The 17,862-nt window shown below is 41.0% G+C and overlaps 1 protein-coding gene across 6 annotated transcripts in view; it reads left to right on the top strand.

The window, feature by feature from the left end:
* NRG3 (neuregulin 3) overlaps positions 1-15,912 on the top strand; it is a 930,932-nt gene extending 915,020 nt beyond the window's left edge. The window contains exons 7-10 of one of the 6 annotated variants that reach the window (XM_031461039.2): positions 2,965-3,092; positions 7,506-7,676; positions 13,477-13,548; positions 13,792-15,912. In XM_031461039.2, coding sequence (XP_031316899.2) covers positions 2,965-3,092; positions 7,506-7,676; positions 13,477-13,548; positions 13,792-14,299 — 879 coding nt within the window. In that variant the 3' untranslated portion in view covers positions 14,300-15,912. Of the gene's footprint in view, positions 1-2,964; positions 3,099-7,502; positions 7,677-13,476; positions 13,549-13,791 lie in introns of all 6 variants that reach the window. The other 5 variants (XM_031461037.2, XM_031461035.2, XM_010984086.3 and 2 more) reach the window with 5 other exon arrangements.
* Positions 15,913-17,862: the final 1,950 nt, after the last annotated feature.

The raw sequence follows: 17,862 nt of genomic DNA, 5'->3' as shown, positions 1-17,862 counted from the left end.
CATATGTCTCTCCAGACTTGAGTCCTGGTTTTGCCCTACAACCTCAATCATCTGATGGATATACGAATAGTCGTTGATTTTCAGTGTGTTCAGCTTTTTTCTTATTATAAGGACAGGAGTGACCATCTCTAAGCTCTTTATTTATTGGAACTGAAAACTCAAATCTATCTCTAAATTCATTTGCGGCTACATGTATGGAATATTGGTTTGAAGGATTGCCAAATTATTGAGTTGTTCAGTGTTCCCATATGTCAACCAACCCTGGATAGGGATACCAGCAATTTAAACCAGCATCTCAGGTTCAATGCAGCCACTGAAATGAAAACAGTTCTCAGCAAGGCTATGAGAGGAAGGAGTAAGATCCAAAATAATAAATTTTGGAAACAGATTTGTGTTAACGGACCAAAATAGCACCATTGAAAGCAACTGTATAACAATAATCTAAGTGTTTGAAAGAAGAGATGTAGAACAGTGTCTACTATGAAAGCTGCAAATAAGCAGAACAAGTAAGAGGCTGATTCTGTTCAAGATTTTTATCCCAGATTTTGAACAAGGCCCTTTAGCTCTCATGATCAAAAGTCTCATTCAAAGCAGAGTCTCTGAACTAACAGTCCAAAACAGTCCAAAACAGTAGGCTTTTGGACATACATTGTTTTAGAAAAATGAATGGGATGTTGATTTTTTTTAATGATTCAGCGATTTCTCTAGGAAATCTGGGTGCTCTGGAGACACTGGGCTTATGTTGCCCACCGAGCGCCCTCTGCAGGAGCAGAGCGGAATAACCCCCTCCAGTTTGCCACAGCTGTCTCTCGTCTCACCTGTGTCTATAGCTGAGCGTTCCAGCCACGCCGAGTCTGTCTTCAAAAGCAGTTTATTAGAAGTTGGGAAGGGGGGACCCTGGTAGGTCTTTTATAGAACCTGGAAGTCAGACAGAAATTCAGGATGTTTGTTACATTTCAACCCCATATTGATTCAATTCACTTTTTCCATGGATGGTTTGTGATAAACATTAACTGGTCAACGTTAACTGGTCAACAAAGAGGTACACATGAAGGTTATTTCCATCACTTTTTGGATCTTGTAATTTGGGGTTGTTAAGAACAACTGCCTTTCCCCAGTTACCTCCATATCGTCCTCTTGTTCCATGTCAGTTCACTCTATGTTGCAAGAAGTCTAAATGGCTTCTGTTAAGTCCATTTTGTAGAATTCTTATTCTGATTCAAAATGTGGTCATTACTAACACTATGTGGTTCATTTTGAAAATACTTAAAAAGAAAATGTTGAGTTAGAGATTTTTAACTTAAAGGTTACATAACCTTGACGATTTTCCTACTCTCCAAAGCTCATACCCACTGATACACTTTTTCCCCAAGGATAACATCTAGTTAATACTTTACTCTTTCTTCCATCTGCATCCTGTGTGGTTGCACAGGAAACATACACACACACAAACACATGCACACAGAAAAATATACCTATTTACATATAAATTACATACAAAATCTATACATACATACACACACAAAGCTAAATATATTTGCAGATACACACATACACACACTTATTTTATATATATATAAATATATATATATATAAATCTATTTGCTGCATTTTCCTTATTTGCACAAGGGGATTCATATTATGCATACTTTTTTATACCTTGATTTCAATGGCTGTAAATATTCATTTGTGGTCATTTCTATTGTTTCCAAGTGCTTCTCTTTTATGTTTGTTTTCTGCTTTGTTATTAGAAATGATACGAGTGACATACTCTGGTGATTATGTCATTGTGAAGTTTTACAATTAATGATGGAAATCCCTAGAAGTACTATTCTGGAGCAAAGAGTATGTATATTTAACATTTTGGAACATATTGCCAATTTGTACCCCAACAAATTAGCACCCACTCTGTCTCTTGAATCTTCGCCTTTATTAGATACTCTTATAATTTAATTTTCTCTATTCTGATCCTCATATCTCCTTATAATGAGTGCAGTTATACACCGTCTCATATGTATTTTGCATATCTGTCTTTATTTTTCTGTGACACTCTTGTTCATGTGTTGCACGTGAAATATCCAGACTTCGAAATCTCTCTGGTTTGCTTAGCATTCAAAAAATGTCATTTCTCAGCATAGTCTTTATTGGAGATTCTAGAAGCGAAACCTCCTACCCCTTGCTGCTTGATTGAGTGCCAAGTGTCCAGGGTGTGTTAAACTTGACAAATGCTGCCTGATTGAGTTGCCAGGTGCCAGTTCCCTTGGGGCAAAGTTTTCTTAATATGTCATCACTGTATGGTTTTCTTTGGGCTCCTGTGCTTCGTGTTGTCTCGTGGTCAATGGAGAAACCAAGGGTTAATAACTATGAGGAATAAATTGTTCACACACTTCTCTTCTGCGACATGGTAATCACCTGGTAACAGGCTGAAAGAGGGGAACAATGGAGAGTGGTGGGCAGATACTCGAAGTCGAAGTCTTCCATAATTCTGACAATGTGAAGTTCATTTATTGAATCCCTATTGTTAGTTGTCCAGCTACTAATTCTTCCTGTTTTTTTTTTTTTTGGTAAAATAAGCATTGAATAAAAAATATTTGTGTCAACTTATATGATATTATATATCAACTATACTTCAGTTAAAAAAAAAAAAACTCATGATTTTGGCTGTCAGGCATAGCATGCCATAGGTAAAGACTGAAATGAAAAGATCAACGTAGGAGTCTAAAGTGAAGAACCCTGTTGAATGGACCTTATCTGATCACAAAGAGTTTGGGGGGCAAAGGGGAGAGCATACTCAGTGTGTGAGAAATGGGATGAAAATGATATCTTTATCATCCTCCTGATCAGGTGTCCAGTGGAAAAGGTGCTGGTAAGTTCTAGTAACTTTTTGATACCCAGCTGTAGTGTCAGAGGCCCTTCTCTCATAACTTATCCTCCAGCTCATCTCTGTGCATGTGATTTCCACAGTATTCAAAGGCGGAAAGGCATCCTGTGATGGCACTGGAGAAAATGATGGAGTCAAGTTTTACCGGCCCCCAGTCATTCCCAGAGGTCCCTTCTCCCGACAGAGGAAGCCAGACTGTCAGACACCACAGGTACAGGTAGCTAATCATGGTGGGCATGGGCGCAGTGACACTACGTGTGACACCAGATGACACGTGCCAAGGAGCGGCAGCGTTATTCAGGAGAGATGGTTGTTCCTGTTTCTCCTGTAGTCCCTCTTGGAGTGGAAGCTCAAGCAGCTCACAGCAGGTGAACCCAAGATACCAGCAGGCAGCAATGCCCCTATAAGAAGCCCAAAGGAACTATTAACATCACCCACCAAGGCTGCAGACACAGACCGGTGAATGAAACAATAGCATTCTGAAAAACTACTGAAAACGTGATTTTTTCCTAGTTTGCTTTATCACCATCTGCAAATTTAATGGCTAATTCTTCCCGAGGCAGTTGACGTGACACTCTCCAGGCCTTCCAACAGGGTTCTCACACAAGGAAAACTTTCCGGGAGGGACAGAGCCTGGCAGATCTTCTCCTTGGGTTTATAAGATCTTCCATCATCAGTGGAGTGGCACTTTTAAATTTTTTTAACGAGCAAACCATAAAAATGGACTCTTTGGGGGGAGAAAGCCACAAATAAAGAAATCTCATAAAAGTTATAAATGTCATGGCATTCTGAGGCTGAGCAATCTCTCTGGGGCTTCTGATCACATGTTGCATTTTATACGGAAGGAATCTGAAATTCCAAAGCTGGAAAGCCTGTGCTCAAAAGTGCCAAAGTGTGACTTGCTAGAACAGGCATTATATTTCTGTGCATCCAAAAGTCTGTCCTCAGTCTTGGTGGCAGTTATCCAAAGCTGTAAGCTTCCTTTCCTCCATAAAGAGGACAGTATTTTAAAAATTCTTAATTATGAGAGAATATTAAAAACTTTTTAAATGGAAAAGGTAAAAAATAGCAGTTGTTCCCCTCAATGAAAGATAAATGTTGTTGACCCTGGGTTTTCCTATATCCAGGCAACATTTTGAAAACCACCGTGACGGAAGTACACATTATTCAAAGAAACTACTTTCTCCCGCACCTCTCAGTGAGTCCCCAGGAAAGATTTTCTTGATGCTGGCCACATTCACTATGAGGTTTTCCCTCACTCTGGATAGTAATCCTCGGTACTTGATGGTGATGCTCATTCTTACTTTACAAGAGTAGAGACTGAGATACCAAGGGTTTGCTCAGTTTAAGACAAAAAAAAAAAAAAAAAACAGTTTAAATATTTTCGACACAGGATAAAATACGTTTGGCTAGTGGATAATTAGTTTTGTTATGAACTCCAATTTTTGGTTTATATCAACTGAGACATTTACAAATATTTCCCTGTGAAAAGAGCATTTCAGTTCATTGGACCTAATGGAAGTTCTGAAATTTACAAAAAATTAGTTCAAAATTATCATCCTTTTGGAAGATGGGTATTTTTTTCCGAAACAGTATTTTCCTCTGCTGATTATAACACATATAAAAGTGGTATTCCATCCGGTCAAGTAAAATACTTAAGGATACTATTTAGTAGTATATTATGCCACACATGTTTTAAAGTGGATATAATACAGAATTACAGCTTCTAATGTATTTGAGGTGCAAATATTTGACCTCTACTTTTGTCTATTGCAGTTCTTCCTCCTAAATTTGGCTTCTGCTCTGGGTTTCTAGGAATTGCTCACAGATTAAATAAAGGACGTCTCGAAGAGGCCTCCTTTTTTGTTTGGTTCAATGACATTGCAGTATACGTTGGGTCCTGATGGGCAAGGGTTGATTTATAAAGTGCTTTTAGAACTTTGTAAATTATAGTTCATATTATCATAGCTTTTGTTTTGTAGAACATGCAGGAGACTTAAACGTTTCCGTGATTGATAACCTGGTTACTGACTTGTACATCCCGCCCCATAACTTCCTGAATGCCACTGGGTGAGAGCGCTCGAAGGGCTGACTGATCAATAGCCATAGAACTGCTCTTTAAGATGAGTCACTGGGAAATCCCGGTAGGCTTGCTTGTTTGGGCTAGCTATGAATAATTAACTTCTTTTTGTGCACTACAAAGATGACTAATTTGGATAATTCATTTATGAAACAAAGCCATTAATTCAAAGCCATTAATTCAAAGCCATTATTTCTCATGTTTAGTCCAAAAAAAACACCTTCCTTTTTTAAGAAGAAATCTATTATGTCATGTCCCACTTACTGCATTATATTTTGGCAACGTAACTCATTTATAGACAGCAGATAGGTAGGTTTTTGAAGGTGAAGTAAGTCCAGGGTTTTCAGTGATTAGTACGAGCCTGAGTGGTCAGCTGTGGCAGAGGAATCAGGAACTTACTGTGTTGAGCACCTACTATGTGCCAGGCTCCCTGTTAGACACTTTACATACTTTATCTCCTTTAATACCACTATAGCAATCCTATGAAAACACCTAAGCGTGAGGCTAATGCCTTTATCTTGCATCTCTTCCACCCATGTCTAGGCTGTATTTACCCTTTCCTGCCTTGCCCTGTGCACCAAGGGGGCAACAGGCTCCTTTGTCCTTGGGCTTCTGTTGGTTCATTGTGAGGCACAGGCAAGCGATGGAAGGGCGGGAGACAGTGAGGTCCTAGCATGGCTGCCCCCTCCCTCCCTGCCTGATTGCCTCAGCTAGGTCCCTCTTCCCGGGGCCACAGCACCTGCCAGGTGGTCCTCTTCATACAGCCCACTTCTCTGTTCATTCAGGTAGCTGCTCTTTCCCCTTGTCCCTTCAGTCACAGGGGTGGTAGCAGCTTCCCACTGTTACCAGCCCTGAGGTACAGTAGCATCCTGTATTTTTTTTTTTTTGACTCAAGCACTGAAGACACTTTTGTAAATATCAAAATCTTCCCAAATGACCCAGTTTAGAGTGCTGTCTATTTTCCTCCGGGACTGTGACTGATACAAGCATCATGCTGCTGGCAACATACAGACCTGAGATACACGCTCTGATGCAGCTAATTCTAGCATCCAAGCCTGAGTACCCTGAGGACTCCACAGTTGCCCCTGGATGGTAAAGACAGAAGCTGGAAGGGAAGAAAGCCAATGAGCCATTATAGAGCTCCTTAAATTTGTTGGCTTAGTGACCTAACTAGAGGTCCCTTGTCATTAGGCATTTTAGGACTCAACACATTAGAAATGTTATGATGAAGAATGAAGTTGTAATAATGTTGCCAGGTGTGATCTGGAGTTTGCAGACACTCAGGAAGTTAATGCTAGGCTTGAGGAATATCAAGCCTTATGAGTCACCTTGCCAAAACCAGGAAGGTGGCTGCCAGCACTCAAATGTCAGATTCTTGAATCACGACCTTAAACAGTATTTGAGACATTTTATTTTGTATTTATTAAGTGGAAATAATAGTAATATTGGTGAAGGGAAAGTTACAGAATGCCAAGTATTATAGTAATATGGGTAAGATTTGTTTGGGGAACTGGCTCCTTTGATAATTTATTGAAATTTTGGAATGATTTTACTCTTCATATGGTTTTATTGATATTTTCAGAGCTAAGTGAGAATGCAACACAAAATTTCTGAGCTTGCTTATTGGTATCTCATGGCATGTCCACACAGGAACAAAGTTCTCCTTACCGTTCACGTGGTACTCCAGGTGAATGTGCTAGGTACTTCACCCCGCATGTGAATTCAGTGGGGTGGAGAGAAGCATGGACATGGGGTAGGAAATGTGTCAAATTAGCATCTGACTTCTGTAAAGAGTCTAGTTCTTTGTTGAACATGCTCCAAGTAGGGATCTGACCTAAGGTGCATCCCATTTATGCTTTTTGCCCTTTGATGGCATCTGATAACGTATTTGGGTATTTGGAGGTATGAGTCAAGTGAGATATATGATCAGATGTTTACTAAAAAGAACCTCAAAAGAAAAATCATTTAGGGTCTCAGGATTTCGGAAACTTTTGCGATAGTGAACTGGGGAAAGTAACATATGTATTAAGGAGAGAATGGCACCTCAAATAAGGTTTGTTTATTCTACCACTAATAAAAGTGAATTTTCCCCTGTACATCCCTTCAGGGCTTCTTGTGTTTCGTTCTTGTCAGTGCTTAATAACAAGGCTGTTTTCATTTCTATTAGAGAGACACTACCATAGCTTGGATAACAAGGGAGGCTGGGAATCGGGAGCTGGAGAATTCCTAAAGCGCACCTCTTATCTTCGGCTGCAAAGCGGCCATTATTTTAAGTCCATTGTGCTCCAAACTGGGAAGCCAGAAACACAAGAATTGGAACTTCTCTTTTTCTCAGTCTCTCCAAAGAGAAAATGCAGTCAGCAACTTTTGATGCCCCCTAGCAGATATCTTACAGGCATGGATGGAGCCTGACCTAGAACTTCGAGGATCTTGGTTGGAGGGGTGGGTGGAGGGTGCGGCAAATGCAGTGTTTGAAAATTTTGAGCAGCCACGTGCGAGCTTATTGCTCTGACCATTGTTTGTTGGCTTTCCTCCCCCCAGCAGGAGTCTCTCCTCTTGCTGCAGCCCAGGGCAACGCAGTGGTATGCTCCACAGAAATGCCTTCAGAAGGACACCCCCCTCGCCCCGAAGTAGGCTGGGTGGAATTGTGGGACCAGCGTATCAGCAGCTTGAAGAATCAAGGATCCCAGACCAGGATACGATACCTTGCCAAGGGTAGGTCTTAAAAGCAATGGAATTTAGGGAGGGTGTCATGGATGCTAGAGCTTTAAGCTGAGTTATGTTCCTTGGGGTTTTATTCATAATTTCATCCTTAATTGGCTATTTATGCTTGCTTCCATCTTTGTTTCACAAAAGCTAAACTAACTTTATTATTATTTTTTAACTGACTAGAGTCTTTATTTGTTCATAAGAAGCCACAAGATAAGTCAGGAATTATGACGCTCATGACTTCCATTTGTAGTTAACAGAAAATAATCTATAGGCAGCTTTCCTAATAATAAAAAGCGAAAGCCAGGGTCTGGTAGAAAAACAACAGTTACTGATTATACTTCAATTTTTAAAAATTGGGGCATATTATTATTAATATTATTAATTATTAATATTGTATCAATTACATTGATATAGTCAGTTACAGTGTGTCAGTTTCTGGTGTACAGCATAATGTCCCAGTCATGCATATATATACATATATTCCTTTCCATATTCTTTTTCATTAAAGGTTATTACAAGATATTGAATGTAAAAAAAAAAAATCATAGGTTAGCAAACTAGAATTGGCCCTTTCTCTTGAGGACTCTCTTCTATCCATATTCTTATTGCTAATTCTGTCTTGTTATCTGAACAGAGGAAGGTATGAACAGAAAATCACAGTCTAATCACATGCTGAACTTTTAACATGGTATCCTGACCAGTGAATTTCCTGCACAATAGATGCTTCCCTCATCGACTTTGTCCCTGTCTATGTATTAGGCACCCCTAACTACCCTATAGTATATTAAGGAAAAGAAAAAAAAAAACTAACTTTAAAGAATAGATACAGTGGGAATAGATATTAGGGAAATATTAGCTGGGAAGGAAATATAACACTAGGAAGAAAGTTAAGTGTATAGATATCTAGACACTATGTTATTATACAGTTGCTAAAATTACTAGAAACGTTTCTTTCATTAGAAAAAACCCAGAGCTATCTTAGGAGGACTAATGTGCTCCTTCACCCTTATGTTTCGAAAAAAGTACTTAATTCTCTAATCACTATTGTGGACAACACCAGAAACAGTACCTTGTAACATAACATCACATCTGCTCCATCGAGCATTCTTGAACGTGTCTCAGTCAACACTGACAGCATATTGTCAAAGCACAACTAGCTGAACTCAGATCTCCAGCTTCATTCCCGAGGCAGGGGTGGAGAGATGGGCTTTGGACTCCGCCGCCGCTGCTCATCCTTGCGGTGCAAAAAGTGTCCCTTCCTCTGAGTGGGCAAGACCCTCGCAGGGCTCAGGGCATGGGGAGTGGACTGTAGAATGAATGTCCACCACCACTCACCTAACTGACAGAAACTGCTCGACCAAACATGGCAGCCTTTACTGAAACTGACCAAAGTTCAAATCTCCCCTTTGCCCCTTGCTCCTTATATGAATTTGAGACAGTTTTATCATCTGAGCTGAAGGTTGCTTGTCTATAAATTGAACAGTAGTGTATCAGCTTTCCTGAGGGCTGTTGGGCAGATTAAAAAGAAATCCTATGTATCAAGAGCTGGTACCCGATATAGGGATTATTATGGTATTATTACTGACTTCAAGAGCAGTGCAATCAAGGTTTATTCCAGAAACCCATCCTCTCACTCAAGCCAGGTTCTTGCTGCGTGTAGTTTTTGTCTCTCTGACTGAGCCAGGCCAGACTTCTATTCTGCTTTGGTCTGGGTGATTTGTCCACCCTGTCTGTAGCCCGTGGAAAGCCAAAGCAAGTTCGAAGTCCATCCCAGACTTTTTACCTTTGCTTTTCTTCTGAGCAAGACATATGTATGTCTAACAAAGCTCAGTAACAGATTCCTGTAGGAAGACTAGAAGATAAGAAATAAATAGCCTGTGTCTGGGTTTTGTAATTTTGAAGCAATTCCAAATGGACTGTAAAATATATTTGGTCTAGATCTGGGGTGAGATTTGCACATTCTGTATACAGCTCAGTTGTCCTAAATGTCTAACCCAAGTCAAGAAGCAGTTTGCGTTTCTCTTTGCCTTATATCTGGAAAACGAGGCTCGTATTTAGCCTATAATGAATCATGTTTCATAATGACTTTCTTTTTAAATCACTAATAATGTCCATTACTTAGGGGTGTGTATATATATATATATTCCCCCCCCCCCCCCCGCGGTGAATGTTAGAGTGAGAATGAGTGAGGTGAAATCAAATTCAGAGATTTTGTGAGTGGGGAGAGAACCCTGCCCACGCTGTCTTTCTGTCGGTCGGACACTTATGGCCATGGTTACATAGGTACCGGTGTAAGGATGCTCTGAGCCTGCTCCAGGCACAGTCTTGAGCTGTACCTACAGGAATCTTCAGGGTCTCAGAGATTCCCATTGCATGTTCAGGCACTGCTTTGTTTTTGAACTACTGGGAGACTTACACTTACTGTCTGCATGGTGGTGGTTTGTTTTGGTTCAATCATCACTGGGTTTGGAACATTCTCTCCAGTTGGCTGGCCCACGTGCCCTTTCCTGTGCGTGATACGCACCCAATGTTGATAAGTGGGGACTCGAAGGCTAAGTCACTGCATGCTCAGCACAATGAATCTCAAAGAGCAATCTCCTCGTCAGTCCTCCAGAACAGCTATTTTCCACTCCTGGGGGACTGACCGTCTCTCCAGACTGGAAATGGGATTAGTAATAGAATTTCACAGCTAAAGTCCCTCTTCAAAGCTGGCCCTCGCCTGGAGGGAGACTGGATGAATCTGCAAGAGCCATCAGTCAGCTGTTGCTTGTTTCTCAAGCATGTGGGTGTTGTCTGCTGGTTAGACTCCAAGTATATGTGATGTCTCTCCTTGGCACTAGCTTCAGCCCAGCTTGAACCCAGCGCCTGACTCAGCGAAGCCTGAGGAAGGAGTCAGGTGGAAAGGAGCTTCTTCAAGAGCTTTCCCCCTGATCAGTGGATTGGTGACAACCATGGTGGTGGCTCACAGAGCTTTGAACTGCGTTATGTCAGGCAAATCAAACAAACGGATTCATATGCTAGACAGAAAGAGATGGGATCACAAAAGTTAGATCGCTACCTGTACAATAGAAGGGATCTGAAATATACTGACTGTCTACCTCACTTAAATAGCAACTTCACCAACTTACATTCAGCTATCTTCAGGAAGTTTATAGAAGAGCACGCTAAAGATAGCAGAGTGGATTCCTTCCATTTAATCAGTTCATTCTAATGCCATACGCACCAAGAACTGATCCTGGAGTCCCCTGGGGAAACACAGATTTCTTCACCTGACCCCTGAATTCCTGGGAATCAAACCAAATGACTGTTGAAATCTTTCATCTTTAAAAGGATGCTTTGACTCACAGAGTGACAGAGGAAATGCACTTGTGGATACTTTGTTGAGGGATCGGAGGAAGCATGGTCCAATGGTCCGAACTGGTATTTTACAGCCAATGAGTGACAAGCCCATGAATCAAATGTGTGAAAGAGTAGTTGGCTCTGAAGGGATGCAGAACTCTGAGTATCTTCTAATCTAGAATCACATCTAGAAATTTAGCTCTCACATAAACTTCTGGAGAGTAGTGTCACCTTCTTCTCAAAGACCAGTGATCAGACACTCACGGCAACTCTAGGAAGGAAGGACGGACCACCAGTGTACGTCTGAGGCGTTATTTCAATTTGTCCTCAGAGCAGCCCCCACAGGTCAGTATTACTACCTGATGGTTTTAATGGATGAGGAGATTAAGGTGAGGCTGCTGTGTGTTTAAGATTCCAGAGCATGTAATGGCACTGGGACTTGAAATCATGCTGCTCCAAAACAAAATCCCATTTTTGGAGGGTTCTCATTGTTGGAAGAGCATCTTCACGGTGCGGCAGCCTTTTAGGTTTCAGTCATCGCCAGCGTGGGACCCACGCCTGGCTTGTGGCGTGGCGCACAAGTCCACTGCAGTGCTTTTTTCTCATCTAAGTCCTTCACCCAGCACTTAGACGTATCAGAAGACTGCTCCAAGTTTGGCGCCAATTGCCTTTGATTACTTGTCAGTCATGACATTGCTGACTTGTTGAAGCTTCAGCTGACTAAACCCTCTTAAGATATTTATACCTTTATCCAACATTTTTTTTACAAATAATGTTTAGATCCAGGTATTAAGAATTGACACCTATCCCCATGACATTTCAACCTGTTAGAGTCTACCCACTTGTACACTTTGATGATATCCATGTGAAACATGATCTTGTCCTCATTCTATTTCTTGGCTCTGTGCCACTGGTGACTCTGATAGCAGACATTCTCCATCTCCACGCACGTGAATGGTGCTAAGGAAAGAACACAAAAGCCTGAAATGTGCCCCCTTCCTTCTTGTTGAAATGGATTCAGTGATCAGAACCTTCAGGCTCAGATTTTCAGTCATACAGCACTATAGAGAAAGGACTAAGATTCCCCAAGGGAATTCCCTTGTACGTGGCTACACAATTTGCACAGGTAAAGATGATACATCCTCCCGAAAGGCTGAGGTGCACCTTGAGATGCCCACTCATTCCTGGCTTTGATAGTAATAATTAAAATAAGACAACATGGGTTTAACGTCTTCCTCTGCTGCTTACCAAGGGTATAATTTGGGGCAAGTCATTTGGGTACCCCTTAGTCCAGTTTATTCATCCATCATGTGGTGATAATAATAATAAAAAAAAAAACCACACAGTGTTTTTTTTTTTTTTTAAATCAATGAGGTCATTAGGGGTGAAAGTGCGTTTTGAAAGCTCAGTGCAAATGTGAGCTCTTGTTATTATGTGAACTGGGATATAAAGGGAGTGCTTACCCTGAAGATCTGTTCATGTAGTCATGGGTCCATTGCATCACAATTTATTGATTACCAGCTCTGTCCTAGGCGCAGTAAGAGAGGGTGGTGCTACAAAGACACCTCCATTTGTTTTCTCATCTTTTCTCACTGTCTGGCGGGAAGACAGACCTCTAAATTGCTCCCATCATGCATTTACAATAAAGGCTTTTATTCAGTATGCAACACATGTCATCGCAATTATTCTTTTCGTGTATAAACATGAATTTTATTTCCATTATAATGTAAGACACAGGGAATGAGATTTATGATATAGAGGAGGAGTATGTTTAGATTATGCTTAAATTTTAACATGTAAGGTTAAAAGTAAGGAAATATTACTGAGAAACAGAACAAATATTATTGTTTAAGTCCCCAGACTACATTTCTGTGAATCTATGATATCCCTGCCTGATATCCCTTGAAAGTGCCAGGAAGGTAGTGGAAAATCCACTAGGTCTGGGCAGGCAAGGATGGGGCCAGCCAGATTCTGGCATATTCAGACGACTTGGAATGACACGCTGGCATTCACGACAGGCCATCGCCATGCACCCATGAACTACCTCACTTGGCTCCAGAAACCACATGAGGAAAGTTACTAGGTTGGTAGAGGCCCTGTGGCGCTCACTTCCTGTTCGTCCTTGGGCAGATGGCGGAAATGCACGCGTCTCATTCTCATGTTCTTAGGCTCAGCAAACCAGCAGTGAGGCAGCACCTACAGAGCACAGGGCCGTAGGAAACTGGGTTCGGTCCCCCTAGAGTAAGGCTAAAGCAGAGGGACTCAGAACTGTAGTCCCCGGATGCTTAATATTGGGCTTTCCGACGGCCTCCGCCCAGGGTGGCCACAAGGAGTCTACTGGACTGAAGCAGGGCTGAGAGGGTGGTCAGGTGGATGGAGTGGAGTGATGCCTTATGGGTTTCCTGTTTGTCACGACGGAAAGGCCACACTTACCTGCTCAATCCCCATTTACTTTGTATTCTAGGATAGAGGTCAGGAGGACTACACCCCACCTGCCTATACAGCTGTGGTGTGTTGAAAGATCCGTGGACTTAAAGTAAGAAGATCTGGGTTTGAGTCTCAGTCTGTCACTTACTTTCTGTGTGACCTTGGGCAAGTCACTTCACCTATCTGAGCTTCAGTTTACTTCTCTGTTTAACTGGGAACATAGTATCCGTCTCATGGGGTTGCTGTGAGAATTCAGTGAGATGGTGCATGTGGAAAGGGCTTTGTTGACTGAGTATTGCTCCAGAGAAGTGCGCAGAGAGCAGAGTTGTGTAACGCTGGGTTTCTTTTCCAGGTATTCATCCAGTGGTTTAACAGCCCCACAAAATGCATCAATAAATATGCAACTGCCTTCAAGAGAGACAAACTCCTATTTTAATAGCTTGGAGCAAAAGGACCTGATGGGATATTCATCCCCAAGGGCCAGTTCCGTGCCCATCATCCCTTCAGTGGGTCTAGAGGAAACCTGCATGCAAATGCCAGGGATTTCTGAAGTCAAAAGCATCAAATGGTGCAAAAACTCCTACTCTGCTGATATTGTCAACGTGAGTATTCCAGTCAGCGATTGTCTTATAGCAGAACAACAAGAGGTGAAAATCTTGCTCGAAACTGTCCAGGAGCAGATCCGAATTCTGACTGATGCCAGGCGGTCAGAAGACTACGAACTGGCCAGCGTAGAAACCGAGGACAGTGTGAGTGAAAACACAGCCTTTCTCCCCCTGAGTCCCACGGCCAAATCAGAACGAGAGGCACAATTTGTCTTAAGAGATGAAATACAGAGAGACCCTGCGTTGACCAAGTGACTTGACATGTAGGAACCTGTGCATTCTATGCTTTGCTCAACAGGAAAGAGAGGAGATTAAATACAAATTATTTATATGCATTAATTTAAGAGCATCTACTTAGAAGAAACCAAATAGTCTATCGCCCTCATATCATAGTGTTTTTTAACAAAATATTTTTTTAAAGGGAAAGAAACGTTTCAGGAGGGATAAAGCTTACAACTAAAGCTTTGGGGTAGAATTCTGAATACCATTTTGGTTAGTCCCAACACCGTCCTCTTTGGCTCTCGGTAGACGTGGGCAGTTCAGACCCTCAGCCCCACAGCACCAGTGTCCTCGTAAAAAAGCACTGGTGGGCTCCCGGTTTCAAAGAGACGAGTTGTACCCCGAGGGCAGATGCACCAGTGAGCAGGAGGCCCTGGCCATTTGGCTTGCCAAGCCCAACCCCTAAATTTCTATTCATTTGACAGCCTCATCACAGGTTATGTCATGTCGACAAACATTGTGTTTTGTACTTACTTTTCGCAGAAAGGCACAAAGACTCTGAAAGGAAAGGGACAGGAGACAGAGGGAGTCACGAGGCAATCTTAGCTACTCTTACGGGCCAGCTTCCTCTGAAATTTGAAGGCGCAGGATCTCAGAGGGAGGTACAAAATTATTACAGAAAAAGAGACAAAAACATCACAATGTCGTGTCACAAAAATCATGCTAATAGAAATGTTTTCCTTTGAGATCATTTAGGGCTCCGAAAGAGCATTTCTCAGTGTGTATGTGTGTGCCTCTGTGTGTGTGTGTGTGTGTGTGTGTGTGTGTGTGTACACCTGTATGGGACTGCTCACTGGAGCACTGGTATGCTGTATGCACGTGTGTTCCTCGTGTGTATGTGTGTGCATGTGTGTGCATATTAAGCTTGCTTAAATTTGTTCTGAAACATCAGGGAATCTAAGATTCAGAAAAAAAAAAGGCAAATTTCCCTCTTAGATCTGTTCACTTTAAATTTTTCCATAAAGTATAAAGTTCGGTTAGTAAATCAAGATCACTTGCATGGCGGGGTCCTATAAACCTGTTGACAATGTCTAGACCATTTTCTGATGTGAACCTTTTTGAGAGGAACAACTAATTCTTGGCTCATTAACGATATCAGTATCACAAGGCGAGCTGGGGATGTGTGCTTAGTTTGAATCATGCGTACTTAAATTATTTACACAGGCCAGTGATCAAATTGAGAGCTACCCTTTGCTTTCTCATCATCCTCATTCTTACTTATTTTGTAGCAAGTCTACTATGTGTGGACCAAGACATTGGCTTCTGTGGTTAACATGGAAAGAATAAATTGTTGAAATCACAAAGCCCAGACTATTCAGTTCACAGGAAGCCCCCAAAAGAACAGTAAATTGTGTTGTATGTTCATTTGGAATAAAGCAATATTTTTACCACTGCTAAGGTGAACTGAAACTTCTCCTAAATATTTGTCTGTTTTATTTACCCTTATTTTCACGGGGCATTCAAGGAAATTAGTGTTCACATAACCAGTCTTTTTCCAATTATTGGTGGTGTTGAGTTGTTATGTTTACACTGTTTTAAATAAAAAGGCACAGTATTTGAAAGTATGTAAAAGATTTCTTTTACTGAAGTTTGGGAAAACCTTGATTAAAATTTCCTTGTGGAAGATTCACAGTCCAGTGAAACGGAATGTAACTATTTCTGAATCAAATATTGAATATATACAATTCTTATGTGAGGTCAAGTTGTTTCTGTTTAAAATCCATTGTAAATTGCTCTTTGAGAACATTCTTTGATAATAGACATAATGTCGTACAGAGAAAGAGAGAACATTGTGTTCTGATCAGCACTTTAGTGGAAACTCAAAGCCTCAAACGTTGAAAACATTTTGGTAGAAATGCACTTAATATTTAAGAAAAGGCTTGTGGTATGCATTAGCTGTTTCATTATAGTTCCGTTGTTTCAAATATAGAGGTAATACTGTTTGTTAGATTTTTGAAGGGTTATTATAAATTTTTAATGTCTTGATTATCTAAATTCTCATTTAAAAATATTCTATCTTTGGGAAAGTTTTAGAAAGAACCCCTTAATTAGCAGGTATATAAAAACCCTGTAAGTTGCATATTTAATGTTACTATCTTGATATTTATCACATTTATCATTCACTGGAAGTCCTCACAAGTCTGTTGAAGTCAACTCTGTCTTGGGTTTTTCACTAAAATGTTAACCTGGTGCGTATGTAATGGATTCACACAGAAGCCATCTAGTAAGGCTAGATGTATATTCTGTGACTCACGGCAGTTATTTTAATATATCATTTACTCTGAGAAGATCAAAGTTTGTCAGTCAGACTTAAGTCCTGATCCAACCCCTATTTTTGTAAAGTAGAGCCGTATATTATGTGATTATAACCAGCCTTGTGAATTCCAAAGAGCATGGACATCATACTCCTTAGGTTTAAAGATCCAGTTACATCCAAATTGATAGAAATCCTCCATAAAGAACAAATATTAACAGTCATTTTCAATGATCATTTGTCTCCTTTTGGAGTATGAAGCCCTCCTGTGAAAAGGGTCCACACTCAAAAAGCACCTCTTTGGGCACCAGCTGACAAGTGCTGAGAGCATCAAGGCTTTCAAAGCTGATCTAACGTGGCCAACACCTGGGGCCATCGGTACCTTGTCCTTCAAGCTCATGTGCCTACAGAGAAGTGGTTATTTCTACAAGACACTTTTGATTTTGCTTCATTTGCCCTGTCATTATTAGGTAAATAGACATTTGGAGATTTGTAATTAAGTAAAAAGTTGCATATTCATTGTTTACCGGAGAACGAATGTCATCCATTATTTTTCACTCAATCATTTTCTGATGTCTTTTTTTGTAAAGTGTATGTTATGCTAATTTGCCAGTGACTGATTGATATAGAGTGCTGTTGTTCAAAATATATGAACAATTTTATGCTAACGAGAAACAGTGGAAATTCTATTGGAGAGCTGGCATTGAAATGTTCTTCCTGATCTTCCTATGTTCACCAAGTGCTCAGTGTTTTCCCCTCTTGTCCAATATCTACCTTGCAATGGGTTAAGGACTAAATATTTATAGATGGATCAAATCTCCAATGATTTACATTATTTCCAAGTAGTAATAGCAAGGTCCTCTGGAGGAGAAACAGTGCTATTTTTAGGACTTCACAATTAATCTGTTTTGATCGAAATACCATATCAGACCTGTCAAAAAGAGAACAGAAGGGCCAAGCAGATTTCGAGAGAATGACCGCTGGCTTCTGGCTTGAATGACGACAGCTACAATTTGGGCGGGGCCCCTGGGGACCGTGGCTAAGCCTTTCAATACCAGGTCTCCACCAGAATATGGCTGATGTACGCAGCAGTCACTCACACTTATCCTGCAGTATGGTGCTATAGAAAACCTCGACTCCCCAAGCGAGGCGGGGTGGTGATTCCTTCGATTCCAGCCCCATAAACCAGAAACTATTGCCCTGAGACAAGTGCTGTGAAACATTTCCCAAATGAGTATACAGTACACCTAGGAACACCGCAGGAGGGTGGGGTTTTTATTTGATC

Source organism: Camelus dromedarius, chromosome 8, assembly GCF_036321535.1.
Source record: "Camelus dromedarius isolate mCamDro1 chromosome 8, mCamDro1.pat, whole genome shotgun sequence".
Classification (NCBI taxonomy): domain Eukaryota; kingdom Metazoa; phylum Chordata; class Mammalia; order Artiodactyla; family Camelidae; genus Camelus; species Camelus dromedarius.
This window is presented reverse-complemented; position numbering and strand designations above follow the sequence as displayed.